The sequence below is a fragment of the Marmota monax genome, unplaced genomic scaffold, assembly GCF_021218885.2.
Source record: "Marmota monax isolate L192 unplaced genomic scaffold, Marmota_monax_Labrador192_F-V1.1 WCK01_AAM20220418_F8-fsc00051, whole genome shotgun sequence".
NCBI classification, from domain to species: Eukaryota; Metazoa; Chordata; class Mammalia; order Rodentia; family Sciuridae; genus Marmota; species Marmota monax.
In genome coordinates this window covers 8,615,641-8,643,598 of record NW_026695202.1, presented here as the reverse complement: position 1 = coordinate 8,643,598, position 27,958 = coordinate 8,615,641, and the positions used below count along the sequence as shown (strand labels likewise).

Genomic DNA, 27,958 nt, shown 5'->3' with positions numbered 1-27,958 from the left:
ACACTTCGTGATTCACTCTGAACTTCCTTAAGATTGTTCTCTCTTTCTTGTTTTTGAAGACTTAGGAGATATCTCCATTTTTCCACAAGCTCTTTCCGTGCAGATAACAATGTCCGGACTCCTCGCCGCCTGTTGGGAAAGCCCTTTCTGACCTCCCGCAGTAAGACCCTCTCACTCCTGTCCAGTGGTTGGCGTGGACCTTCTCGCAGAGGGGACGGCCATTTAGCACAAGGATTCAGAGTCAAGTCATGAAGTTTCTTTACTAGCATTTCTGAACTGACCGGATGAGAGTCCACTGAATTTTCTTCATTTTCAGACATCGGAAAAGACTCCTGGGTCGAGGTTGGGTTAAATTTTTGCAATGGATCTTAACTTACATTTCATTACCCTCAGTGGCAATGCTGGTACTGTTGTAGAGGAGAACAAATATGGGAGGAGGAATTGATAGAAATAAAGTTAACTGAAGGTTCAGAAAAGTTAAAAATCTCCTTCCCTCTCCTCCCACAGGCATACCCAAGAGCATGCACCTTGAGATGTTTTTCCTTTAAGGAAAAGCCTGCAGTTCCTTGGCAGGGCCAAAAGCTTTGATTGGCCCCTTCTCCTGCTGATTGCCAGGAAGAATCCTGACCAGCCCAGTTCTGTTCAGAGCTGGTTTGGTAGTCTGCCAAACTGCCAAGTTCTCAGGACCTAATTCCAAGTGTACTAACATTTCAGGAGTGCACTAGACCCTTCATATGTGTACCCTATAGCTCTGCTCTCTGCGTTCCACCAGGAGAGACCCTGTTGTTTCTGGAACCTCACCTCACAGATTCTCACTTTACTGAGACTTTGTTGAAGGCTTGCCAGTGTAGGGAGGAAATGACAGTCCTAATTTTAAATCTTTCACTTGCTTGACTTGTCTTAATGCCTACAACCTGAAGGTTGAGATTGGTTCCTGGCTGCTGTGGTGTAACTGTAGGTGCCCTGTTGAGACAGAGAGTCTGAGTGCTCTACTCTGCTTTTCCTGCTGCCCTAGGGTGATTTATATAGGTCTGTACCTCTTTCTATGTATAGGAGCTATTTATTTAACATTTATTGACCCCTATGATAATTTTAGTTTATAATGCCAGCCTTTGAATTCCATGGTGGAACAGAATTCTCAGATTTATTAAACCCTCCTTAATAGTTGAAGATATAATAGTAGAGGGAAGAAAGTAAGAGCAAGCACTCTAAACAGGTGTCGACCCTCTAGGAAGGCTTGTGGGGGAGGTGTCAGCCATGGGACCCCATGAGACTATATAATTCCATCACAACTAGTTGTCTCTTGGCATCTAAGGAGGATTGGTTTCAGGACCCCCTGTGGATACCAGACTCCACGGATACCCAAATCCCTTGTGTGAAGCGGCATAGTGTTATAAAGTCTGCACATCCTCCCACATGTTAAATCTTTAGATCACTTATTATACCTCACAATTGTAAGTGCTGCGTAAACAGTTGTCATACTGTATTGCTTGAAGAACAAGAAGAGAAAAATTTGTATGTGTTCATACACAGATGCAATTTTTTTTTCCCTCAAATATTTCCATTCTGTGGTTGATTGATGGCATGTGCAGAACCTCTGGATGGGGGCCGACTTTATTCAGACTTTGTATCTCTGTCTCTCCTGTAGATTATAATTTCCCAAAGATAGGGAAGTTTCTTATCCTTTTTGGTATTTCTCACAGAATCTGGCTTTCTTGATAGTCAATAAATATTGAATCAATTGCAATAAGAAGCTTTTAGACAGATCACAAAAAGCAGAGTTATATTTCAGTAGCTTGTGAATTTAATTTTCCTGATCTTGGTGCTCTCTTCTCTGATCAGGTTGCTGGATCCAGATGGCTAAACCTGGCACTTTTCTTAAGCATGTTATCTGCCTGCCTTGGCTATTGGTCTCTCTAAGCAATATGAGGACAGGGACTGTGGCCTATAGAAGAGCTTTACTAACTGGCAGGCTCTGTCCATCAAACCCTCCTCCCCCAATTTCTTTCTCTACAGTCTTTGGGAACAAAAAGAAGTTGCTTAAAAATGATGATTGTTGGGTGAGGGTGGAGCCTGGCGTTGTGTATAATCTTGTATTTTGTTAAGTATGTGGAACCTGAGGGTTAGGTGCTGGAAAGAATCTGCCAACATAGAGACCCAGGTAGGTTAGATAATAGCTTGCTTATGGCCAAAGAATCTGCCAACATAGAGACCCAGGTAGGTTAGATAATAGCTTGTTTATGGCCTATTATCAGGTCTCCTGACTCTTAAATCTCAGGCATTTGAAACTCCCAGCAAGTCTAATTTAAAAAAAAAAAAATATTTTTAATTGTAGATGGACACAATATGTTTATTTATTTATAAATAAACATATTTATATGTTTATTTAAATATGTTACATGGTGCTGAGGATCGAACCCAGTGCCCCGCATGTGCTCTACCACTCAGCCACACCCCAACCCAGGAAGTCTACTTTTTAATAGAAAGCATCAGTAGAAATTGATTTCCTGCAGAAACAAATGTTGGCAGTTTAACTCAGGACTCTGAGTGGAAAAATATTTTTCCTTTGAATGTTAGAACTGCGCCAGTTTCTTTCTTTCTTTCTACTTTTTGCATAATTTGGAAGACAGGACAAAACAAAAGAGTTTCATAAAGGATATGCTTACTTTAAATCCTTGTAAAAAAAAGTAGGCCACTTTGAATTTCTAAAAATAGCATCTAAAAAAACCCCCTAATTGTGAAAAAAGGGATTTTAGTTGCATGAATGGAGGGGGTTCCTGGGTCCAGTGAGGATGCTTAGCTGTCAGCACACTTTGTGTTCTTATGTGACTCTTTTGATTGTGGTTATCCTAGGAGGAGAGATGAAGAAATATACTCTAAAGGGTGACTTGAGGAGAAGGCATGAGAAAGTTGCAGGCAGGAAAACTGAGTTTTGTAGTTTTAAAGTCTCTCTTACTCTCTCTTTTTCAGAAAGGCCTCCTAGGAGCCTGGTCCTAACTGAGTCCAGATGGGTCTGTTAAGTACAGAGGTTTTCAGTATGTTGGCTGGGACTGACCAAGAGGCCCCTGAGCACTTCCTGTGCAGCTCTGCAGTCAACTCACCTAATGAGAAACAGCTCTGGTTGCTGGAGCTCAGGAGTAACTCTCTAGTATTCTCTTTGTCCTTCCTTTCGTGAACTGCCTTTTTTTTTTTTCCTGGTTCACCTCCCCTATTAGCCTCCTTTCTTCTCTAATCTCTTCTCCTTTATTTTCAGGAAACCTGAAAGCATTTTAAACGTGTATTTATACATACACATGCATGCACACGTATGGGAGTGTGCGCGCGCATACACATACACGCAGGCACGCACACACATTTCTTCTGGGATAGCAGTGGAGAAGGAGGAAGGGATGTACAAATAAATACAGATGCTGAATATTTAGGAAAGCCCCCCTCCCACCCCTGCGTTGGCTGGAAGTAGGTATTGGGAATGTGAGAGTGAAGCAGACTTGGAAAACCAAGCCACTATTTTTAATTTTAAAAAATCCTGGCACCCCTACTGACTGACTGATTCAGGATATTGTGCACGGATGGTTTACGTACATAGTAAACTGAGTATCACTGGATCTATCTGGCTGTGTCATCTGCTGAAGGGTGAGTTTGACAGTGACTTTGAACCCTATGGAGTTAGTAAGGGGTTTTGCACCCAGATCCAAGGCAGCAGTGTTGCCAAGAGAGCATGCCTGCTGTGTGTGTTCTCATGTGGGCTTGAATTTGGCTGTCTTCCTAATGACTCAAGTACATCTTAGATACTACTCACCACTTAAAAGAGGTTTTGTGCTGACGCTCAACTACACACACTATGAATAGTTCTTTGGAGCCTTCTAGATTCTACCAGGGATGTAGTTTATGTATACACTTGGTTTTCTATTTTGGTTTAGTTGCCAGTTACACTGGGGGTATGCTTAATTTCATTGTTCTGAATCTAGCTGATGATTGCAGACACTGTACCATCCCAGGGGTTTGGGTTCATTGGGTCTTTGCAATTTCATTCTAATCTCTTTATGGCACAGTGTCGGACTTGTTTTTCCCCCCGTTGTGCTTTTTTAGAAGAGGAACACAATTCTGTTTTGAGGCTTATTATAAAATAAGAAAATAAAGAAAACTCATTGCCGCTTTAAACATTCTCTGATTATCTAAATTGGTTTAATGATTATTCTTTCCTTTGGCCGCTTTCAACTTTTCATCTTTAATTGCCCTTTCCTAAATTTATCTTTTTTAAAAAGGGGTCATATGTATATTTGATTTCCTTAATTTACTGGGACCTTTTCTTAAGCTTGACTTTTTTAAAAAAACGGACCTTTCTCCCTAAGACCAGGAAGAAAAGGGTAAGCAATTATGGACAAGAAAGTGGGAGAACATTTACGAAAAAAATGTGTTTTGTGTTGGGCATATGAAAACATATGTGTATACATATACAAGTTTTCCTTTCCTTCTCTTTTCTAGCTTGAATGACCCAGATTTTTTTATTGGGCAAAATTGCACAATTTTTGAATTTCTTTTAGGTAGTTGGACTAGAAAATAATGGATTTGTGACAACTCTTTTTTTAAGATCTTTCTTGTATTCTTAAAAGTGCTAAGTGTTATGGTTTTTAGATGTGCATATTGAAGACAATACCAGTAATGTCTTTGCCCTGGTGTTTTTTGGTGAAGTAGAAATTTACTTGGATCGGAGAATGGTGGAGGATTATATATTATTTGGGGGCTCTGATGTCAAAATCTTTAGTTTTATTTAAATACTCAACATAACGAATATTTGAGTGTCATGCTATCAGCAAAGGTTAATGTATTAGTTTGCTTTTCACTCCTATAATGAAATACCTGAGGCTGGAGGTTTATTGATTTCATTTTTATGGAGGCTGAAATTCCAAACAGCATAGTGCTGGCTCTGGCAAGGACCTCCTTGGCTGCAACACTTCATGGTGGATGGCACTACACTGGTGGGAATGCATGTGAAAGAAAGATCCCATCTAGACAATGCCAGAGAGTGATTCAGAGGTTAAGCTCACTCTTATACCAGCTTACCCTTGAGGGAACCATCTCAGGGTCTCATGAGAACTATCTTTATCCCCTCCACAGGTACACCCCTAGTGACCTTCTGCAATGTCCTCAGCACTGCTACACTGAAGACCAGGCCTCCAATACATGAATCCCTGGGGGACACACTCAAACCTTATCCAAACCATAGCAGCTAATGTTTTCTTAGGTTAGGGAGCATCTCAGCCATCATCTCTTGTGTCACCTGACACAGTCCTGGCATATAACAGGTACTTGGTATGAGTGTAGTTAATTTAATTTAGTATAATCTTGCTTATTCACAGATTGAGCTGTTTAACCTGTTTGGGAAGTTTACAATGTGCCTGAGAATCTTAAAAATATACATTAAAGTGCTCCATTGTTAACGTTTCTCTAAGAAAACATAGGAAAATATATTCATGATATTCTTTACTTGAACAGGACACAGCCACTAACTATAAAGGAAAAAATAGTAAAATGACAACATCAAATTTAGGAATATCTGTCTATTAAGAGATATTATCAAGAATGTAAAAAGACAAACCACAGAGCAGGAGAATATAATTACAATATACAAATCTGGCTGGTATTCAGCATATATAACTCCTACAAATCAGTATATAAAAGAAATCCTATAAATCAAAATTTTGAACAATCCAGTAGCAAAATGGACAAAATACCTGAACAGGACCTTCACAAAAAGTGATGTCCAGGTGCCCAAAAATTGCTTGCCATCATTAATCATCAGAGTAATGCAAGTGACTACAGTGAAATATTATGCTATCTCCAGAATGACTAAAATGAAAAAGGCAGTCATTACTGAGCGCTGACCAGAGTGTTCAGCAGTCATAACCCTCATACGGTGCTGGAGTTGGTGTGGGGGAATGTAAATTGGTACAACTTTGGAAAACTGGTAGTACCTACCAAAGCTCACCAGAAGTGTACTATGTAACTAGCAGTTCCACTCCTAGGCATACCCAACAGAATTGTGTACGTGTCCCCCAAAAGTTGCTATTAAGAATGTATATAGCAGCGTTTTTTGTAACAGCACTAAGCTAGAAATATGTCTTCCAGCATTTCTGAGATGTCTTTCAATAAATCAAGATAATATACAAAATATAATACACTCAATAAATGAATCAGTTTCACAAGAATAATGTGGTGTGAAAAAAGCTAGTACAAGAGAATACTTAAGGGCTGAGGCTGTGGCTCAGCGGTAGCGCACTTGCCTGGCATGTGGGAGGCACTGGGTTTGATTCTCAGTACCACGTATAAATAAATAAAGTCTATCAACAACTTAGAAAAAAACCCAAACCTTTATTTAAAAAAAAAAAAAAGAGAGAATACTTAATATGTGATTCTTTTCATACAAAGTTGAAAAGCAGGCAGAGTGCGTTTGTGGAAGTAATTGGTGCAGGCAGGTGGGAGTGACCTTGCAAAGGTGCAGGCTGTGATTCTAGAGTTCTGGCAATGCTGTTTTTTGACTTAGGTGCTGATTGTTTAGGAGGACTCACTTTATGAGAATTCATTGAATTCTCAATCAACTTATGATTGTTGCCCATTTTTCTACATGTAATTGCTTTAGTAAAAAGTTTTCTTAAAACATTCTTTCTTTTTTTTTTAAGAGAGAGAGAGAATTTTTTTTTTTTAATATTTATTTTTTTGTTTTCGGCAGACACACCATCTTTGTTTGTATGTGGTGCTGAGGATAGAACCTGGGCCGCACGCATGCCAGGCGAGCGTGCTACCGCTTGAGCCACATCCCCAGCCCCATTAAAACATTCTTTTGTTCTGTAATTGCTACATTGATAGATCCCTCCCTCCCACCATACATTTATTTACTTTGTCACACTGGTAGGATATGAGTATGCACATATGTGTGTGTGTGTGTGTGTATGTGTGTGTGTGTGTGTGTTGGGGTGTTGTGTGGAGATAGAGGTGCTTTTTAAAAATTAATCTGAATTTGCTTGTCAAATATTCAAATACTAACTTGACTCCACCTACCCACCCACAGGGGATTTAACCTTGGGTGTTGTACTATTGAGACAGGGTCTAAGTTGCTGACACTGGCCTTGAACTTGTTATCCTCCTGCCTCAGCCTCCTTAGTAGCTGGGATTATAAGTGTGTGTCACAGTGCTTGACTTCAACATACCTATAGTTTTAAACAGCCACAGGACAGAAATAATTGAGAATAAACTCTCTTGATTGCCTTTTATACTAAATCTCTGAGAATAATTAGAAAAGATTCACTATACCTCATAGGGCTGCAGATTTAGATTGCGTTCTCTAGGAATATCTTCATTAAGCATTTTTTGACCACTTGAGCTTTCATTTTCAGAATATACCTCATTTCAGCCTTTATCTTATCATGGAAACTATAAAGAGGAGAAATTTCCACATAGTTTTAAAAGTTTTTGATTCTTTTATGGAATTTAACTCAAATTCAGGAAAACTAAATCTGACGAGGTAGAAAATCTAAAAGATGTTGCCTTGCCTTCTGATCAAGCAGTTGTTTCTCAATTTGCAACCTAGCCTTTGTAAAGTATTTAAAAATGCTTTAGGTCTGCCGTGTTCTTATAACCCTACCTTTGTAGATCTTCATTCTCTCCCCCTGGAATGCCCCTTCCTTCCTCATTTACTTGGTCATTCCTTGTTCATTTTCCATGCCCCCTTGTAGAGTTAGCCATCCTTCTTGGTTATTCTCTTTACATTGTATCTTTGCTGTGATGCATATTACACATAGCTGTGCTTGTATGTCCTTCAGTGCTAACCTTTAGAGACTGTCACCTAGCAGGTAGGTAGGTTAAATATTGAAAGGAAGTGTGAATGATTGGGTATTGTTTTCTGAAAAACAATAGCCATTTTCTAAAGAATAAAAACTTATAATATTTGACATTAGTAGACACATGCTTTAAATTTTTTTCCAGAAGAAGTAATAATTTAATTTCTCAGTAAAAGCGAGGGTATATGTTTACGTTGCAGGGGGCATAGGAGAGAGTGGTAATAACGGTTCTCTTGGGTATCACACATGACCTTGTCCTCTTTATCATGGTCCCTCTACTCAGCTGATTTAATTTTAGTTGAATCCCTAGAGAAATGCTCTGGTTCTTTATGTAGAATGTAGAAGTCGTAAATCTAATATATAGATCCTGACTATATTAGGGTTTCTGGATTAAAACCAGCAAATGAGGAGCTAGAGATGTGGCTCAGTGGCAGAGCTTATGGTGAGCATGTGTGAGAGAGACCCCCAGCTCAATCCCCAGCACAAAAAACAAAAACAAACAAAAAAACCCTCAACAACAACTAACAAAAAATATAGATGAGACTACAGAGGCATCATGACATTATGATTGGACCAATGAAGGCGTTATGACTGATTTTTTTTAATCTCAAGTATTATAAAATTAAATTCCTTAGTGTGTTGTCTGAAGTTTTGTCGTTTTGCTTCAGCTTGCAATTTCTCAAGGTGATTTAAAAAGACTTGAGTAGAATCATTAGTTTGTCTAGAAGTTTAGAATAATTGGATTAGAATAATGAATTTATAAGTATTGTGTGTCTGCTTAGTATTTAATACTTTTAGTAATATATAAAAAGTATGATTTTGACCTTGTTGTCAAGCAACCTTAGGTTTTTTTGATGAATCATTGATTCAGAATGATTTCTGGTTGTTTCTTTCCAACCCTGAATAATGTGGGAGACCAAATAGAAAACTGCATAGACCTTGGAGTTCTGATTTAGAATCATGGCTTAAAAAAAAATTAGATGATTTGTTAATATAACCTTGATATCTGTAGAACTCTTTTTGTTTTCAAAGTGGAGATAAGAATATGTACAACTTGCTATTTTTATTTTTGAGAAATAGTAACAACTCATATAAATCTCTCGACACAAAACAAGTGTACTTAATGCATGTCTGAAAGATTGATGAGCAAAACTTTAAAACAGCAGCCCACTTAGTACAGACCATTGTTGGTAGTTTTTATAATGGTGACTGCTTCAGTCTTCCCATATAAAATGAGGTGACCGTCTTATTTTGAGTGTTAAGAATAAGGTCCTTTAGAATAATACCATTGTAGATAGCCTGTGGAGTCTTCTGATCAGTAGTGTCCACAGTAATGATTTCAAACAAGGACTGGCTTGTTAGGAGTCAACAAGGATTGAAATCAGGAAGCACATATCTGAGAGATGGGCTAATCACACTCTGTCCCTATCCCACATGTGAATTTCAGTTGTTTATTAGCATAGACTGTGTCCCTTAGGACACTGTTTTCCAAGGCATTTGTGCAGCTTATTCTAGATGCCTGCATTGTTAACTAATGGGGCATTTTGACTTTGCTAACCGCTTCAAATTGTTTACATTCTGTCTGGGGCAGATGACTGTTTTTTATCATACTAAATTATTTTCCTTTCTTGTCATTTTTTTTTGGAAGTTAGTGCTTTGGAGCTGAGTGTTTCCCCTGCATACTGAAAGTACAATTTTCCTGGGTGTGCCTTATTTTTATCCATTCCCTTTCCTACTACAAGGCCCTGACCTGTTTGGAGCCTTTCCTACTTGGTCACAATTGATCCTTTGTCCTTCAGAGTCATATAGGTCATAGCCACTGGGTTGATTCAGTGTTCAACAATCAAATATGATTCTGAGAAAGGATTACTTCCTTAGAATGGGAAGTGGGCAGCTGAACTGGGAAATGAAGCCCTGGCCATATTGAGGCATCATTTAGGGAGAGTTAATAGTAGTTTCAAAATTAGAGTTTGGATTAATAAAAGAAAAAGTAGGGCCAGTTTCAAAATTGTGTAGTGGTTCAAATTGGCTGGTGTTTGATGTGAGTATTGCTGGTTTTTGCCAGAATTGGATACCTTTGTAGGAACTGTCTGTGGTTCAAGAAATTATGCACATTTTGCTGGGTATGGTGGCACATGACTGTAATTCTAATGGCTGGGGAGACTGAGGCAAGAGGATCACAAGTTCAAAGCCAGCCTCAGCAATTTAGCTAGACCCCTATCTCAAAATAAAAAGAGGGCTAGGGATATGGCTCAGTGATTAAGCGCCCTTGGGTTCAATCCGCGGTGCCATATATTTATAATTATAAAAGAGTGATTTTCAAGAAGTTCATATTCTTCCTATGGGGATCTTAAATTTCTTATTATATCCATAAGAATTTTACTAATAATGATGTCAATTTACTCTATTTATTCAGTCCCTTTGGCTTAGGGACCTAAACTGCTTTACATTAATTCTCATATCATTCCTTTGTGAAGCTACTTTTTAGTTGAGGTATGTGAGAACTTGCTTCAGTTTACATAGTAGGTCACTTGCTGGGATGGCAAATTGGACCCAGAATTTGTGGTTCTGGGTTTTGTGTGTTTGGTCAGAGAAGTGTATGGTCTTTCTTCCTCGCTTCTTTTCCATTTTTTTTTTATTCCTATAATGGAGGAAATCATATCAAGCAAACAGCAAGAGAATTTTGGTCTTCTAAGAGGGGAGACTGTTTTGCCTCTAGGCGTGGCTTTCCTGCTCCTTGTCTCTGGATGGAGGGAGAAGGCTGAGTGAAGTTCAGCATGTGAAATGGCCCAACTGTTTTTTGCATACTTTTTGTATTCTCTCTCTCCCCCTCTCCCTTCTTTCTCTCTCTGTCTCCCTCTCTCTCCTGTTGGGAGGAGGTGAGTGAGAATTTTCTCTGTGCTAAGCTTATATGTGGGGCAGGCAGTCCAGTTGTTTTTACGGCTCATCAATTGCCCCTTGCCTTTTGGGTAGGGGGCCAAAGAGAAGGAGGTGAAGCAGCCACTTTGGGTTAGGGTTGAGGGAACGGAGGAGTATAGGAAGGAGGATATTTCTCTATGTTTTCTTAGTCATAGGACTCTGAATCCCAAGTAGCTAAATTTAGCCCAGGTTCCTGTTGAAAGCATCATTTTTTTTTTTTTTGTGTGTGTGTGTGTGTGGGGGGGGGGGGCAGCGGTGAGGGGAGAACGGAAAACCTTTTTGTGTATCCTGTTCCATGAAGCCAATAGGGAAGCAGGAGGAGGTGAGGTTGCCATGGAGATGGTAGCTGTGTGCAAGGGGAGAGCAGCAGGGTTTAGAATTCCAGGAAGGAAGAGAGAGTGATGTCATCAGATTCCATGGACCAGCCCAGGAACCCCTGTGAGGTTGGTGGGGAGTTGGGTGTGTGTGGGGGGTGGCGGAGTGGGAGTTTGTGCAGGGGAACTGTGGCTTCAGTAAGGTGTGGGGAGTCCAGTTCAAGCAGAGAGGTTGGTTATATGAAATTGTGCTGATTTGCATTAATGCCTGATTTTTTAAAAAAATCTGTAAATCATTCTGAATTTGCAGACTATTTTCTTTGTTGAAAATGATGTATTTATTTAACAAAAGAACACATCAGATGTAATAATGTGCTATCTTCTTGTACTTATATCCCTGTAGTATTTGTACATGCCTTTATCCCTTGTATGTGAGGGTATTTTTGTGCATATTTTGGATGGATAGTTGCCTTTGTATGATGCCTTTTATGGTATTTTATACAGTTAAATGCTTCATTAATGGCTGATTATGCTATTCATTTTCATATAGTTGGATGTATATAAGCAAAACACTTTTTATAAAAAGAAAATTGAAAAGAAAAACAGCTGCTTTTGTAGCAGCAAAGAAAACCGAGTATGTGTATGTTTGTATTAATAGTGAAGGGCAAATATGTTCTTTAGGTATAACTAAAAGGCTGACTTTAAAAAAATAATTAAACCTGTGCATCCAAATGAGTATTGTCCTTCAAAATAGTCACCTTGGCTCTGGTGATGTAACCATTGCGCAAAACATAAAGAACTCTCATTTGGAATCAGCTTCAGAGATACTCGAGTGATGGGGAAAACATTTTCAATACCTAACACTGATTTTCTTTTCAGTTAAAGAATACCTAACTTGATCAGGCACTAGGTCTTTGAATTAGATTTTTCTGATTTTGTGGTATTGTCAGAAAATCAAACCTGTGCTCAAATGCTCGAGGGAAGATATTTAAAGTCATATGTTTAGGTTTGAGGGCGTTTCACTTTCAGATCAAGAGCTTTTGGGTTATATAGTTTAGCAGTGATGTTTTGATTATGGTAGCATTTGAGGAATAAGAGTGTAGCCTTCCCAGTGCGACATCTTCTGAGGTGACCCATTTGTATTTATTTGTGCCTGTTGACTCTCTGGAATCAGGTGGTTCAGGTTTAACCCCCTGTTCTGCCACTCATTAGCTGACCTTGGACAAGTAACATTGGTGCATTGGAGCATTGGTTTCCTCTTAAGATAAAATGGGCATGATAGTGCTATAAGTATCGGCCTTACAGTGTTGAGGATTAAGTAAGCTATTATGTAAAGTGTTTGGACAGTTGATGTGTTCTTAATCAGAGCACACGATGATTATGACTAATAATTGTAATCTCTTGAAATTGCAGAATTATGAGATAGAAGGTGCCTGGAAGTAGTCCAGTAGTTCCAGGTCTGTATTAGTTCCAGATACCACGGAATTCAGGAGAGTGGGACTCAGGAATCTATAATTTTTAAATGATTCTAAAATGATTCAGATGATCAGCTAGGATTGGGAATTGCTCCATATAAACTGTTTGGAAGATGGCCCAAGCCCCAGAAGCTTAATCATGTCCTGGGAGATGCAAGAATCTGAGATGCCACCCAGACTTCTGAGGTGAATCTGAATCAGAATATGCCTTTTTTTTTTTTAATATTTATTTTTTAGGTGTAGATGGACACAATACAATGCCTTTATTTTTTTATGTGGTGCTGAGGATCGAACCCGGGTGCCAGGTGAGTGCTCCACCACTGAGCCATAATCCCAGCCCCAGAATCTGCCTTTTAACATGGTACCAGTGACCTGTCTTTATATTAAAGTATAAGAACCACTGTTTTCTTCTCTCATTGGAAATAATTGGGTGATAACTACAGGTTAAGGATAAGTTTTCTCAGTTATTTCCATTGCTGGAGAGAAGCAATCTAACTAGCATGTAGATGAGTATATACTCAACTCCCCTACCCTTTGGCCTAGGGATAAAGGCTTTTCTGGACTAAGCCACTGTGTACCATGTAATGGAAAGAACAGAGTTACAATTGTGGCTCTGACTCTACCATTTATGGGCTGTTTGGCCTCGGTCCAGTTAATTTCTCTGTATCTCACTCTCTACTTGATAGTGGAGAAAAGTTCCAGATCACAACATAATGTCTCTAAATTATCTAGCACATTGCAGTGTCTCCATGAGTTAGTACCTTCCCTTCGCCTCTCCTTCAGCCTTCATTGGTAAATCTCTGTGGGAGCTCTGTTTGTTCAGAAGGGGCCACCGCTTAAGTTTCCAGTACCATCCCATCTCTCTAGGCTCCTTGCCTCTTACTCATCTCTCAGCTATCTCAAGTACTTGATTGTACTCAAAGAAAACTATGACCTGTGTGTGAGTGTGGTACAGGGTAAGGAGGGTGCGTCTCAAAGAGTTGTAGTAGAATTGTGTGATTTGTGTGATCTTCTCAAAGTGTGTGATCCTGTGCTTGTCATATCTGCTTATGATTTGTATGTGGTGAAGTTTTACATATAAGTAAGGCATTGTTTCTCATTGATATTACTGTTCTTTAGCAGGGCTACCTCATTAAAGAATAGGCCCTGTGAAAGTCACTTTGCCTGTGTTATCTCAATCCTTGCAACAACCCTACAAAGTAGGTAGTGTTCTCTTTTACAAGGTGAAGAATTTGAGCCTGAGAGATGAATTAACTTCCCATAGTGATGGAGCTAAAAAGTTGCTAGAGGCAAATTTCAGTTTGCTGTGATTCTGAGGACTGCACTTTCCCCCCATCCCTCACTAGGTAAGGAATTGTGACATGCCAAACTAGGCCCTGGGCCTGTTAAGCCACAAACTGCCTATACTAAAAAAAGGAATAACTATTAAGTAATTATATTGTTTAACACTGCACACCTGTAGTTAAAGGAGGGGAAGAAGCTGGTTTTGCTTTAGAATGCTTCTTGACATAGCAATAAAAGTTATTACTAATATCATTCTCTACCCTTGATTATGCATCTTTTTAATATTTTGTATGACAAAATATGGTAATGCACTTAAAGCACTCCTGCTGTGTACTGAGGATGATGTCACCTCAAGAAATATGCTTTTGTGATCATGGGAGTTGCCAGCTGAACTAGCCTCTTTTTTCATGAATGACATGTTATATTTGAAAGAATAACTGACAGACTAAGATTATTCAGGCTTGAATATTTGGCAGACTCTTTATTAAAATAAATGAAGTGAGCCTGTAATGTCAGGGAAAACAGTGACAATATTTGTTTCCAATGATAAAATTTGAGTGTTTAAACAAAACTTAGAATTTTGGAAGACTGGTATCCTGGACTGTGAACTTGACAATTCCAGTACTTAAAGACTTTTCTGATGAGATTGATGGTCATATTGTTGAATGTGACCTTTTTGATATTAAATAATTAAATGTTTCACCATTTAGAAGATTTTTTTATTGAATCTTTACTTCATTTTGTTTTATTTTTTGAGGCAAGGTCTTGCTACATTGCCCATGCCCATCTCTGTCTTCTGAGTTCAAGTGTTCCTCCTGCCCTAGCTGAAGTCATGCACAACTTCACCTGCGTGAACCTATATTTTATAAATGAACAATGTACTCGTAATGTTACTGAGTCATACTTAGGCAGAAAATCCTGGAAAGGACATGACAGATGAGTAGACTTTAATATAACAGAATCTGGAAAAAATTGTTGATGTGATTTCAGGTGCCATATTACAACTAAGCTTTCAGAAACTGTCACTTTTCAAGTTTTGGTTAGTATTAAAGAAGAAAGCCAAAGGTGCCTGAAGAAAACTATTAACACTCCCTCCTTTTCCAAATGTATATCAGTGGAATGGCAGATCTTCTTCATGTAATTCAACCAGAGTAACACACTGAAACAGACTGAATGGAGAAGCAGGTATGAGCATCAGCTGTCTTTTGTTTAAATTGAATTTTAAAGGTACAGTCACGTGCTGCATGATGGTGTTTCCATCAATGATAGACTACCTATGTACCAACTACATAGACTAGCTGTGTAGTAGGTGGTGCCATCTAGGTATGGGTATACTTTATGATGTTCTTCCAAACAATGGAAGGCCATTAGCATTGGAGTCCTAATGAGTGGGGTTTTGGGTAGTTAACCCTGTCCCTGGTGAGAAAACTGTGAAGGGCTGGAGGGAAGCTGCTGGAGCAGTGAGACTATTGTTACAGTAATTTAGGCATGAAGTGACCCAGGCCTAAATTAAGGTGACAGCTTTTGCCATAGATAATAAAACATTTAACCAAAATAATACGATAACATATTGATACTCATATTGTCTAACATTCATTGTGTATTTTTAATATGCTAAGTACCATGTTAAGGATTTATATTATCTCATTTAATCGCCATATCATCCTGGAGGTAGGTACTGATATTATTCCTGCTTTTTTTTTGATAAGTAAAAATAATACAAGTTAATTTTTGAAAAATTGTTGAAAATACAGATAGGAACCCACCCAGCCTCCAAACATAAAAACAAACTTATCAGTCATCAAGACATAGAATCACTGTAAATATTTTGGGTTAAGCCCTTTTAGACTTAAAAAAGTATGTATATGTGTTATATGTTCCTGAACATGGGGAATGCTGAATGTGAGGCTCCATGCTATTTTTTCCTTTGAAAGAATGGGCTGATCTAAATACGTAAGCTTCAGGGAGGTTGATGACATAGGCAAGTATCTACTTAAAATATCTATTAATTTGTGTATGCATTCTTATTAAACATTACATACAAAAAGAAGTAATTTTGAAACATTTTACCTTTTGTTTTTTGGAAAAAAAGTTGATGTACTCTATTGCACCTGTATCTGTAAAGTTGCTTGGAATCATTCTAAATATTCAGTTTTCTAGGACAAATGTTGAGATATAGAACACTTTTGAATCAGTATCTGTTGTAGTTACTGACAATTTTATCCCAAGTTGCAATTATCATTCAGATAATATTGGTAAGGTTAGATTTTTCCATTTGTGCCATTTGTATACTTCATTGCTTTTTCAAAAATTTTTGAGATGACAGTCACATAACAGAATCAACTTTTTTAAAAGTGAACAATTTAGTATCATCTGCATTCACAGTGTTGTACAGCCACCACCTCTGTGTAGTGTGGACATTCTTTATCATCCTCAAAAGAACCCCAAACCCATTTGTTGATCACCCTCTATTTACCCTTCACTCTAGCCCTTGACAACAACCAGTCTGCTTTGTTTCTATGAATTAACTTGTTAAGGAAGTTTCATATAAATTGAGTCACATTACAGGTGTCCTTTTGTGTCTGACTTCTTTCACTTAGTGCAGTGTACTGATATATGCTGCATCGTGGACAAACCTTGAAAACCTCTTTATAGCTGAAAAATACTTCTTTGCATGTATGAAAAATAAACCACAATTTGTTTCTTTTATCTGTTGGTAGACATTTGGGTTGTTTTCACCTTTTGGCCACTGTGAATAGTGCTGCTGTGAACCTGTGTACAGGTTTTGAGGACTTGCTTTTCTGTTCTTCTGGTAATGTATCCAGGAGTGAAATTGCTGGGTCATGTGGTAAAGCTTTTTATTTAATGTTTTGAGGAACTGCTGAACTGTTTTCCATAGCAGCTGCTTCATTTTACCTTTCTACCAGCAATGTACAAGCGTTTGCCAATTTATTTTTAATGAGGAACACAATAAGATGGGGAAGGTAGAGAGAAAATATGTGTGGCCTTTGAGTTTATTAGAGCTCTGTATCTCAGATTTTGCCTGATGGACTTATTAAATATTTATTTAGCATCACTTTAGCTCCAAGAATGAAATTTAGCTCAGGGAAATGTATCTAATCTATTTTAAGTGGTGAACAGACTAAGAAGTGAAGATCAGAGAAGCAAAAAGAAGGGAATTGAAATAGACTGTAAAGTTCCTTGAGGGCAAAGGCCCTAGTCATCTGTGTGCTGTAAGTATTTAATAAAGTACTTGGCATGTCATAAGTTGTTTCGGGGGTTCTGGAGACTATCCCCATCTAGTGATTCACTAGGGCATACAGAACTCAGCACATAGTTGTATTTATGGCCATACTTTGTAATAGTGAAAGGATACACTAAGCAAATTTAGTTAATGCAAAGCGGGCAAAGGTGGAGTTCAGGGGAAGTCCAGCTTAAGCTTCCAAGAGTCCTCTCCCAGTAGAGTCACGCAGGACATACTTAATTCCTCCAGCACTGAGTTTTGATGGTATTGTTTGCCTTGAAGCCTGTTAAGAGATTTTTATGCTGAGATGGCTGGGGATGGAGGGCTGTTGATACAGACAACCTACCCCTAGCACACACCAAAATTCTGGACTCTGAGTAGGACCACAAGTGTTGGCTGATAAAGCCACTATTACCAGTTCTGATAGCACCCTCCCCAAATTGTAGGTTCTTAGTACTTTGCTTAGTTCCTAGGCCAAGCTTGCAGGCTGCTCTTTCTAAGGATAGCAGTCAGTTCTGCTCTGTTCTTTTCTGTACATAGATGTTTGGTTTCTTTAAAAATGTATTGCTAGGTTCTGTGAAGAAAAATATCATAGTAGAGAGCCAGCTGGGACTTTAGGACCAGGCAGACCTGGATTTGTAATGCCATGGGAAAACAGTATAATTCTTCTGAGACTCAATTTCTTTACTGTAGAATGATATAACATAGGGTTCTAGTGAGAATTTAAAGTAATAATATGCATAAAACACTAATGTATGTCCTGTATATTAGGTGGCTGTTAGCATTTCATTTCAGCTCACATGAATCAAGAGAGAGAGACTACGTAGTAATTGAGACAGGGAATTTAATATAAGGGATTATTTACCCTAGGAGAGTGAAGTAGTGAGGGATAGGTTTACAGTAAGTAAGGAGAAACCTAGAGAACAGCACGAGCAATATATTTGCAGATACAAACTGGGTACAGTGGCACATGCTTGTAATCCTAGGGATTTAGGAAGCTGAGGCAGGAGGATCATAAATTCAAGGACAGCCTTAGCATCTTAGCAAGACCCTCTGCAACTTAGTGAGACCCTGTCTCAAAATGAAACATAAAAAGGGCTGGGGATGTATCTCAGTGGTAAAGCACCTTGGGTTAAAAAAGAAAACCCACCAAACTCCACCAAAACCCAGATATGATATACTAATATGATTGATATATAATTAAAATATAATTAATTTTTTTAAAGATAGAGAATTTTAATATTTATTTTTTTTTAGTTTTCAGTGGACACAACATCTTTGTTTGTATGTGGTGCTGAGGATCGAACCCGGGCTGCATGCATGCCAGGCGAGCGCGCTACCGCTTGAGCCACATCCCCAGCCCAAAATATAATTAATTTAAAAATATAATTGCAACTAGCCTGAGATAAACATCCAAAGAAGAGCTGCTCCCTCAGCATCCCCACCCTGACCCAGGAGCTAAAGATCCCTTTTGGAGAAGGCATGGCTGAATGGTAGAGAACAAAGTCCCTGTGGCCTCATAACAGCAGAACTTGCTGGATATCTGCATTTTAGAAGTCACTAGAAATTTTCTGTCTAGGTCACTGGGGAAAGCAGTTACAAGGAGAGTTTTCTCTCCAGAGGCACCCAGCACATTACACAACCAGAGGGCTGCTGGGGAAGCTGCTAGCTGTTGGCTACTGTGCACTGCAGGACCTCCAGGGGGAGGAAACAGTGTATCCTAAAGGTGCTGCTGAGTGAGCGCTCTGAAACCTGGAAGCAAAACCTTTTCCCCCAAATGTCACTACTGTGCCCTCTACTGTCGAAGTTTGACATGCATACTGGCCAAAGAGAAATATTTAAAGGGTCCAGGTCCATTTTAACAGAGCAGGTAAAACGAGTAATTTGGAGCTGAAAGTCAGCTGATAACCAGCAGATGCATGAAATGAATATTTAATTCCAGATCCTCAGAAACCAGGAAAAAAGTGATAAAATTGGTGGAGATCTAAGAAACTTCATACTTAAAAACTTGAAGTTGGATCCTTATCTAACACCGTATACAAAAATGAATTCAAAAAACAGATCAACGAGAGAATATAAGAGCTGACACCATAAAACTCGTAGAAGAAAATGTGTGGTTAAGTCTTCATGACCTTGTGTTTATGAGTGGATTCTTGGGTATGACATCAAAAACACAGGCAACAGAGCTGGATTGTAGCTTGGTAGTAGAACACTTGCCTGGCATGTGTGAGGCACTGGTTTTGATCATCAGAACCACATAAAAATAAATAAGTAAAAATAAAGGTATTGTATCCTTTACAATTAAAAATTAAAAAAAAAAAACCCATGGCAACAAAAGAAAAAAATAGATAAATTGGAAATTTATCAACAGATTGAAAAGGCAACCCACAGTGGAAGAAATCTTTGCAAATGACAGCTTTAATCAGGGATTAATATCTGTGGTCTGTAAATCCAACAATATAATATGACATATACAGTTCAACAACAGAAAAAACCAAACGGCTTAATTTAAAAATGGGCAAAAGACATTTGTACAAAAAAGACACCCAAATGACCAATAAATAATGAAAAGATGCTTAGTGTCATTAATTATAAGAGAAAACAAATTAAAGCGGCAATGAGATAACATATGTCCGTTAGGATAGCCATTCTTTTTTTTTTTTCTAAGTTATTGATGGACTTTTATTTTGTTCATTATTTATATGCGGGCTGAGAATTGAACCCAGTGCCTCACACGTGTGAGGCAAGCGCCCTACCACTGAGCCACAACCTCAGCCCAGGATAGCTATTCTTAAACAAAATACAAGTGTTGGGCAAAGATGTGGAGAAATTGGAATCCTGTGCATTGCTGGTGGGAATGTAAAATTGTGTAATTGCTGTGGAAAATGGTATGGTAGTTCTTCAAAAATTTAGAGTCATGGATGACCCAGCAATTCCACTTCTGGGTATATACCCCAAGAACTGAGAGTAGGACTCAGCTGGTATCTGTACACTGTATACTCAGCAGATTTACTCACAGTAGTCAAAAGATAGAAACAACCCAAGTATCATTGCATATATATAGTGAATAATAAGCAAAATGTGATATATATATATGTATATATATGTATGTATATGTATATACACACACACGATATATTATTAAGGCTAAAAAAGAAAATCTAACACATGCCACAGGGGGGATAAATCATGAAGATATTATGGTATGTGAAATAAGCCAATCACAAAAGGACAGATACTATGATTCCACTCATGTAAAGTATCTAGAGTAGTCAGGCTCATGGCGACACAGAGTAGAACAGTGTTTGCCTGGGAGTGGAATGAGGCGGTACTGCCCGCGACCCGGTCGCTCCTGTAAATTTCCAGGGACACTAAGTAAAACACAAACACACACTTTACCTTTAAACAAGCTTCAGGACAGCTTCTCCGCTCTCGGCCTCAGGGTCCCCAAATGGGAGAGCAAGAGGCTGGTGAGAGGAGTGAGCATGTTCAGAAGTGGGCTTTTATTGGGGAGGACCCTTATTCTTAGAAAGTTCCAACCAAAAAAGGCCAGAAGGGGCAGGGTTACAAGAGACACATGAGTGTAATTCAACCCAAGGGTTAGGGTTAGACATGCCCTCCACTTCCTGAACCGGGACGGCTCCCAGTTCACTACACCATGTAGTGATGGTCAAAGCCTCTCGGTTTAGTATGGAAGGTGGAGTCATTCAGAGTGGCTCCCCACAAGGAGGGAGTTAGAGTTTATTGACCAGAGAGTTTTTAGTTGGGAAGACAAAGTTCTGCAGATGGGTGATGGTGATGTGAGGTGTCCCTGATGCCACAGAAATGTGTAGGTGAAAATGGTAAATTTCATAAAAAAAAAGAAAAGAAAAAAACAAAACTGCTGAAGAACATTTATGTTAGCTGGAGTATCCCTTATCCAAAATGTACTCTACCAAATGTGTTTTGGACTTGATATTTCTTTTTATATGTTGGTCTATTTGCATATACATAACAAGATATTTTGGGAATAGGACTCAAGTATAAATGTGAAATTCATTTATGTCTCATGTATGCCTTATACACATAGCCTAGAGGTAATTTAGCATAATATTTTTAATAATTTTGTACATGAAACAGAGGTTGGTTGTTGGAATTTTCCACTTGTGGTGTTTTGTTGTGCTTAAAAAAAAGTTGAATTTACCACTGTCATGTATAAGTAAAAAAAAATATTAAAAAAGTTAAATTTAGACCATTTTGGATTAGGGATACAGTACGATCTTAAACCTTAAATGGAAAGGGTAAATTAAGGGAGAATTTTATTTCTTATTTATGTATTTATGACTTTTGTTATCATGATTGAATTTTAATTAAGATAACAAAAGAAAGAACAGAATGGATTTGTACAGGAAGTTTAAAAATAGAGAGCATTGAGGCAGATAGGTGATGTATGTCTATTATCTCATCAGTTCAGGAGGCTGAGACAGGAGGATCACAAGTTTGAGGCCAGGCTCACTCAGCAAATTAGCAAGGCCCTTAACAATTTAGTGAGATTCTGTCTCAAAATAAAACAAAAAGGACTGGGGATGTATTCGTTGTTAAAGCAATTCTGGATTAGATCCCTAGTACGAAAAAACCACCCCCAAGGAGGGAGGGAAGAACAGAAGTTCATGGATTAGACAAAGGGGAAAGAAAGGAATGGAGGGAGGATGGGAATAGGAAAGACAGTAGAATGAATTGGACATAGCTTTCCTATGTTCATATATGAATATACCACCTGTGAAACTCCACGTCTACAACCATGAGAATGTGGCCCTAATTAGAATAAGTTATATTGCATGTATGTATAATATGTCAAAATGCATTTTACTGTCATGTATATCTAAAAATAACAAATAAAAAAAATTAGCAGGAATAAAGGTTTAAAAAAAAACACACCCCACCCCCCAAACAGGTGTTAGCTAAGCAGGGACTGATGCCAGCAGAGTGGACTGCAAACTGTATGAGTATATATGTGTCACAAAAGGCAGAGTTTCTGTGGTCACCTTAGTGGTAATCACAATTTGTCCTCCAGTACTGTAATTGATCTACATAGTTTTTGACAAAAATTTTTTAACACGGCTTTGTTGGTCTTGAACCAGCAAAAGGGCTCAGGCTTTCCTTCTGCCGCTATCCTCTTGCATCAGCCCTCAAATAGCAGGGACAACAGGCATGAGCCACCGTGCCTGGTTTTAATATCACTAAATTTTATCCAGTATTTGAACATTTTTAATGGGGCCAGTTGACCATTTGACACATATAAGTAACTAATATTAGAGTAAGCTAAGAAAAAATTAAGGATTGGCCTGTTGGAAATGTGCTGTGTTGTAGGATTTAGATCCATAGACTTCACAATTTCTCAAAGTCATTTGCAGCTAATAGACAAGGGAGTGGGGAAGGAATTATTATTATTTTTTTAAGAATTTTTTTCTTTTTAGATCTACATGACAGTAAAGTGTACAAGATAATATAAATTAATTTAACCAGGCAGTAAGTCACTGAAAAATCTGAGCTTCTCCTTTGCTCAGTTGAGTTTATAGAGGACAGCATCATTTCTTACCTTTCCTTGCTTCCTTTGATGTTCCTCTCCTAAAATTGTAGAATGGCATGAATTTAATTTTTTCTATTTTTAGTATTCTACTTCCCCTTCCATTTCGTGAAACCAGGTTGATTTTATCTACACAAATGAAAAGCAACAGATAGCTTTTTGGATTTGTGTTTTTTAATTGCTTAGTTTAACTTTGTTGTGCATTTCCAGCTTTCTATACTCTGCTCTTGTTTAACCTTCATCAGTGATACTGGCTAGTAAGAAATACTAGTGTAATAAATCTCTGATGCTCAGCATGTGATCTGTTAAGCAGGTACAGATTGGTAAGGTGGAATTTTTCGTGGTGCTTCATTTCAGTTAGTATTTTATTGATCTCTGCTTGGGATTTATGGCTAGCATATCATATCAACTATAATTGTGTTGTGTTTTGATCTTTGGGGTTAAGTCCTCTTAGCACCCCTCTTAATTGTATTTTAAAAGTGCTTAAGAAAAATGGTACCTTTTTCTTCCTCCTATGTGCAGTATTCTGGGTAATTTTACCAGTATTTCTTGCAAATATATTAGTTAATCATTCAGAAATAATGAGGTATTTTTCAGAAAACATTTAGAAAATAGGCTTATCTTGTAGTTATTAAGAATAAGCTCCTTAATGGCAAGGGTGCTGGCACTTTGCTTGGCATAAAGCAAAACAACACAGCCCACTCTTTCTGATTGAATCAAGTGTTCTTCTGCTTAAATGAAGTTTTCAAACCTCCATGCTTATATATGGAGCTTCAGAGGAGTCAGTGAAGAACATTAAAGTCAGGTGGTTTTCTTGTGTCACTTCTCTTGGCATCCACTTGCACATATGTAATCCACTGCAGTTGCTATATTTGACAGTTACTTAGGGATCCTTGGGTTTTGCTTTTGCATATCCACTAAACAGAAGCTTCTAAACAGGTTTCGTTGCTGAGTAGCTACTAAGGATAGCAATGGTCGATTGATTCATCCTCCCTCCCTTCCTCTTTCCCTCCCTCCCTCCCTCTTTCTCTCCTTCCATCAAACCCAGGACCTTGTGCTTGCTATCACTGAGCTACATCCCCAGCCTTTGCTAGTTGTGATCCTCCTTCCTCAGTTGCCTGAGTAGCTGGAATTACAGGTATGTGCCACTGTGTTGAGCCAATTTCTTTATTTTATTTTATTTATTAAAAAATTTTTTTTGAGCGGCTTCTGTGTTCAGGCAGAATTAGTTTCTAAGCCTTTCAGTCTTAGTAAAGCCAATATTGCTTGCTTATAGGTACATAGCTACTAAGCTCTTCCCTCTTTGGAGTTTAACACACATGATTCTCTATCCCATCTCTTAGCTTTCTTTATAATTCCATCTTTGTTTTCAGTGTTAGTTGTTAGTTTTTCTAGACCTGTAGATCTTTTGGACCATCATAAACAGCTGAGCCTGGGCCTGAGAAATGTTGTTATTATTTTTTTTACTGGTTGTTACAAGTGGTAGAGGTATTGGGTATAGAATTAAGACCTAAGTCTGAAGGCAGCTCAGCCACTAAGGATTTGGCTTTGAGCAAATCATTTAAACTCTTGGAAATTTGTTGTCTGTAAAATGAGATTGATAAAACTTGTTTCAAGCATTGTGAAGCATTGTGAAGACTAAATGAGATTATATAAATTTGGTTTTGAAAGTTATAAGGCACTTGGTAAATTGGAAATATTGGCACTTGGAAATATTGGCAATTTGCTAATATTAGTAATATGCAAAGTTATACATCATGCATTTTATATTTTGTAAAATTTAAACAATTCAGACCTTCCACAAATCCTGTACTTTTAAAAATTTTATTTTTAATGCATTATAATCATTTAAATTAGTGGGTTCATTTTGATGTATTCATAGGTGCATGTAACAGTTTTCTTCATCTCAGTCCCCAGCACATCCTTTTTCCCTTCCCTTCCCTCCTTTCTCCCTTTGATCTCCTCCTCTGTTGGTCTTCCATTTATTTATTTATTTAAAAATATTTTTAGTTGTAGATGGACACAATACCTTTATTTTATTTATATGTAACCCAGTCCCTTACATGTGCTAGCAAGCATTCCACCACTGAGCTACAACCCCAGCCCCCATTTATTTTTAATTGGTGCATTACAGTTATATATAAAATTGGAATGCATTGTGATATATTTATACGTGCATATGGCTTAATTTGGTCAACTTCATTCCCCAGTTTTTCCCTTTTCCCTTCCTTCTCCTCTCCCCCTTGGTTCTTTCTCCACTTCATTTTACTTATCTCTCTCTTATTTTTAGATCCTATTATTTTTGCTAGATGTAACCAGTGTTAGAGGTTTGTTGTATATCCTTCTAGATATTTCTTATGCATTTCTTTACTTTTTTATATGCATGTAAAAATAATGATTTTTGTATTGTGATTTTGAAAAATAACACACTTTTTTGCTGTCATTAATATGAGATCAAAGGTATTTTTCTTTTTAAAACATATACATGGGATATTGAAACTATTTAATAATTGATAACTGTTTCCTTATTAATGGAAATTGAAGTTCTTTCTATTTTTCACTGTATTGAAATGAAAATCTTTGCACATGCTTCTTTGAACATGTGCAAATGATTCTCTAGAGTAGATAAATGTGAAATTGTGAGAAAGTATATTGCACTCAATATTTTTGCCAAACTGCATTTCAAACTGGTGATCCCCAAATACTTGCATTCCTATTAGATATGAAGGTACCATTTATGTACTTTCTTGCCAGTTTGAGATATATTCATTTTGGTTTTTGAAGATCTCACGAGTGGAAATGTATCTCAAATCTAAAAGAATGAACACAAGCAGCATGGCCAATATAAATGGGAAGAATTTAATTATTCATTAATAGGAAAATAGTACAGGAATAAATTGACATATTTTATAAGAAAATACTAAACAGTAGTCAAAATTAGTGGGGTATAATGGTATTTATTCATGAAGATGAGTCTCATGAAGATGAGTGTTGAGCAAAAAGAGGAAAAAACCCCAAATTACTAGAGAATATATACAATAAGACCCATGTCTGTAAAATTCTGAACTATTTGAAAATTAATGTATTTGTGAGAGACAGGTATTTATTTGGTAAAAATTAAAAGGAAAATGAGCCATTTTCTTAAAGTTACAGGCCAGTGAGAGGTACAGGGAGTTTCCAGTAGTTCCAGAGAGTTACCAGTAGTCTTACCTGAGAGACAGAAATACAGAACACAATGCCTTAACAAGACAGGGGGAAGAGTAAATCCATTTCCTGTGACACATCTTTGTGCAACCTGTTACATCCATCTTTCCATTAAAGTTTTTGACAATATTGGCCTGTAGGAAAGTGATTTTTTTTTTTTTTTTATAGTTTTCTGCATTGAACCCTAGGATATTGTAGAATATTGTTTCTATGTTAGATGTTCTCTGGAAGTAATGAATAATAAGTTTTTGGAGTTTTCAATTACTTTCTTAATTATAAAATCCCTTTCTAAAAGAATCTTGAAATAATTACTGTAAAGGAATAATATAGAATGGTTATTAAGAAGAAACTTGGCGAAATAGAAAGGATAGGGCTCTGGGGGCCAGCAGAACAGGGTGGCAGTTTGTTTTTCCTGTTTAATATCTGTGTTATTGAGTCACTTGCTTACCTTCTCTGACTTCCTAATGGTAGGAAACACATTCTTTTGTACCTCTATGTTATCTCCAAATCTTCACTACTTTCTCTTCCCCTTCCCTTCCTTCTGGAACCACACGGCTTAGTTGTTCAATATATGCTGGTCATCATCATCTCTGTCATTAGTATTGGTGGGGAATGGTATTGAAGTAAATTTACTTGTTGATTTTGGGGGCCTTGTTCTTTTATTATATTCTAAGCTGTATGTACCTCCAGTGTGAATCTGGGTGTGGTGGTGCACACTTGTAATCCCAGAAACTTGGGAGGGTGAGGCAAGAGGATTTTAAGTTTGAGGCTAGCCTGGGTAACTGAGCAGAGACCTTGTCTCAAAATAAAAAATAAAAAGGGCTGAGTGATAAAGCTCAGTGGTAAAGCACCCCTGGGTTAAATCCCCAGTAATCCCACTCCCCTTGCTTCCCCAGTGTGAAAGCAACCAAAATGGCCTACCTATTATTGTTATTTTTAAACAGCAGATTTAATGAGAATTAATTCAGAGATCTCTAATCTCACCTCTTAGAAGTATTTTGAAGTTTTTAGTGTAATCCAAGTTGCATATATATCACCACTATTCAATTACAGAATATTTCTATCATCCTCCCCAAAAACCCCACTACCTATTGTTAGCAGCCATGCTCATTTCTACCCCCTGATCTCTGGAACCACTAATCTGTTTTCTGTCTCTATGAATTTGCGTAGTTGTACATTTCCTATAAATGTCATTATTTAATTTGTGGTCTTTTTATGTCTGGCCTTTTTCACTTAGGATGATGTTTTCAGGGTTCATCCATGTTGTGTTAGTATTTCATTCCTTTTTAATTGATGAATAGTATTCAGTTATGGATGTACTATATTTTGCTTATCCATTCATCAATTGGTAGACATTTGGATTGTTTCTGCTTTTTGATTATTATAAAACAATGCTGCTATGGACATCCATGCACAAGGTTTGTATGGACATATGCTTTTGTTTTTCTTGGTTATATACATTAGTGTGGAATTGCTGGGTCTCATAGTAACTCTGTTTGACATTTTTGAGGGACTACCCAACTGTTTCCAAAGCAGCTGTACCATTTTACATTTCCAGCCAGGAATATATGGGAATTTTGATTTTTCTATATCCTCACCAGGGCTTGTTATTGTTAGACTTTTTGATTGTAATTGTGTGCATGTATCTGTGTGTGTGAGTGATCTCAATATGGTTTTGATTTGCATAATGCCTGATGGTGTTTAGCATCTTTTTGTTTACAGTGCTTACTGGCCATTTGCTTATATATTTTGGAGAACTACCTATTTAGGTCCTCTCTCTCTCTCTCTCTCTCTCTCTCTCTCTCTCTCTCTCTCTCTCTCTCTTTCAGTCTCTCTGTCTCTCTCTAACTCTCTGTCTCTGTCTGTCTCTCTCTGTATGGTACTAGGGATTGAACCCAGGGCCTGGCACATGCTAGGCAAGTTACTCTCCAGTGAGCTACTTTCCCAGCCCTCTTTTCTCATTTTTAAATTGAATTATTTTACTTTTTATTGTTGAGTTGCAAGAGTTCTTTATATATTCTGGATATACATCCCTTATCAAACATATAATTTGGAAATATTTTCTCCCATTCTGTGAGTTGTCTTTTCACTTAATGGTGTCCTTTGATGCACAG

At 37.8% G+C, this 27,958-nt stretch overlaps 1 protein-coding gene across 28 annotated transcripts in view; it reads left to right on the top strand.

Moving 5' to 3' along the window:
- The window catches only part of Rbfox2 (RNA binding fox-1 homolog 2), a 267,658-nt gene that overhangs the window by 60,362 nt on the left and 179,338 nt on the right, over positions 1 to 27,958 (top strand). Inside the window, exon 1 of one of the 28 annotated variants that reach the window (XM_058574178.1) lies at positions 11,099 to 11,200. The exons of 24 other annotated variants lie outside the window; for them this stretch is intronic. In XM_058574178.1, the coding sequence (XP_058430161.1) occupies positions 11,159 to 11,200 (42 nt within the window). In that variant the 5' untranslated portion in view covers positions 11,099 to 11,158. Of the gene's footprint in view, positions 1 to 11,098; positions 11,201 to 11,280; positions 11,303 to 11,490; positions 12,852 to 14,490; positions 15,016 to 27,958 lie in introns of those variants that run through there. 3 more of the 28 variants (XM_058574185.1, XM_058574177.1, XM_058574179.1) reach the window with 3 other exon arrangements.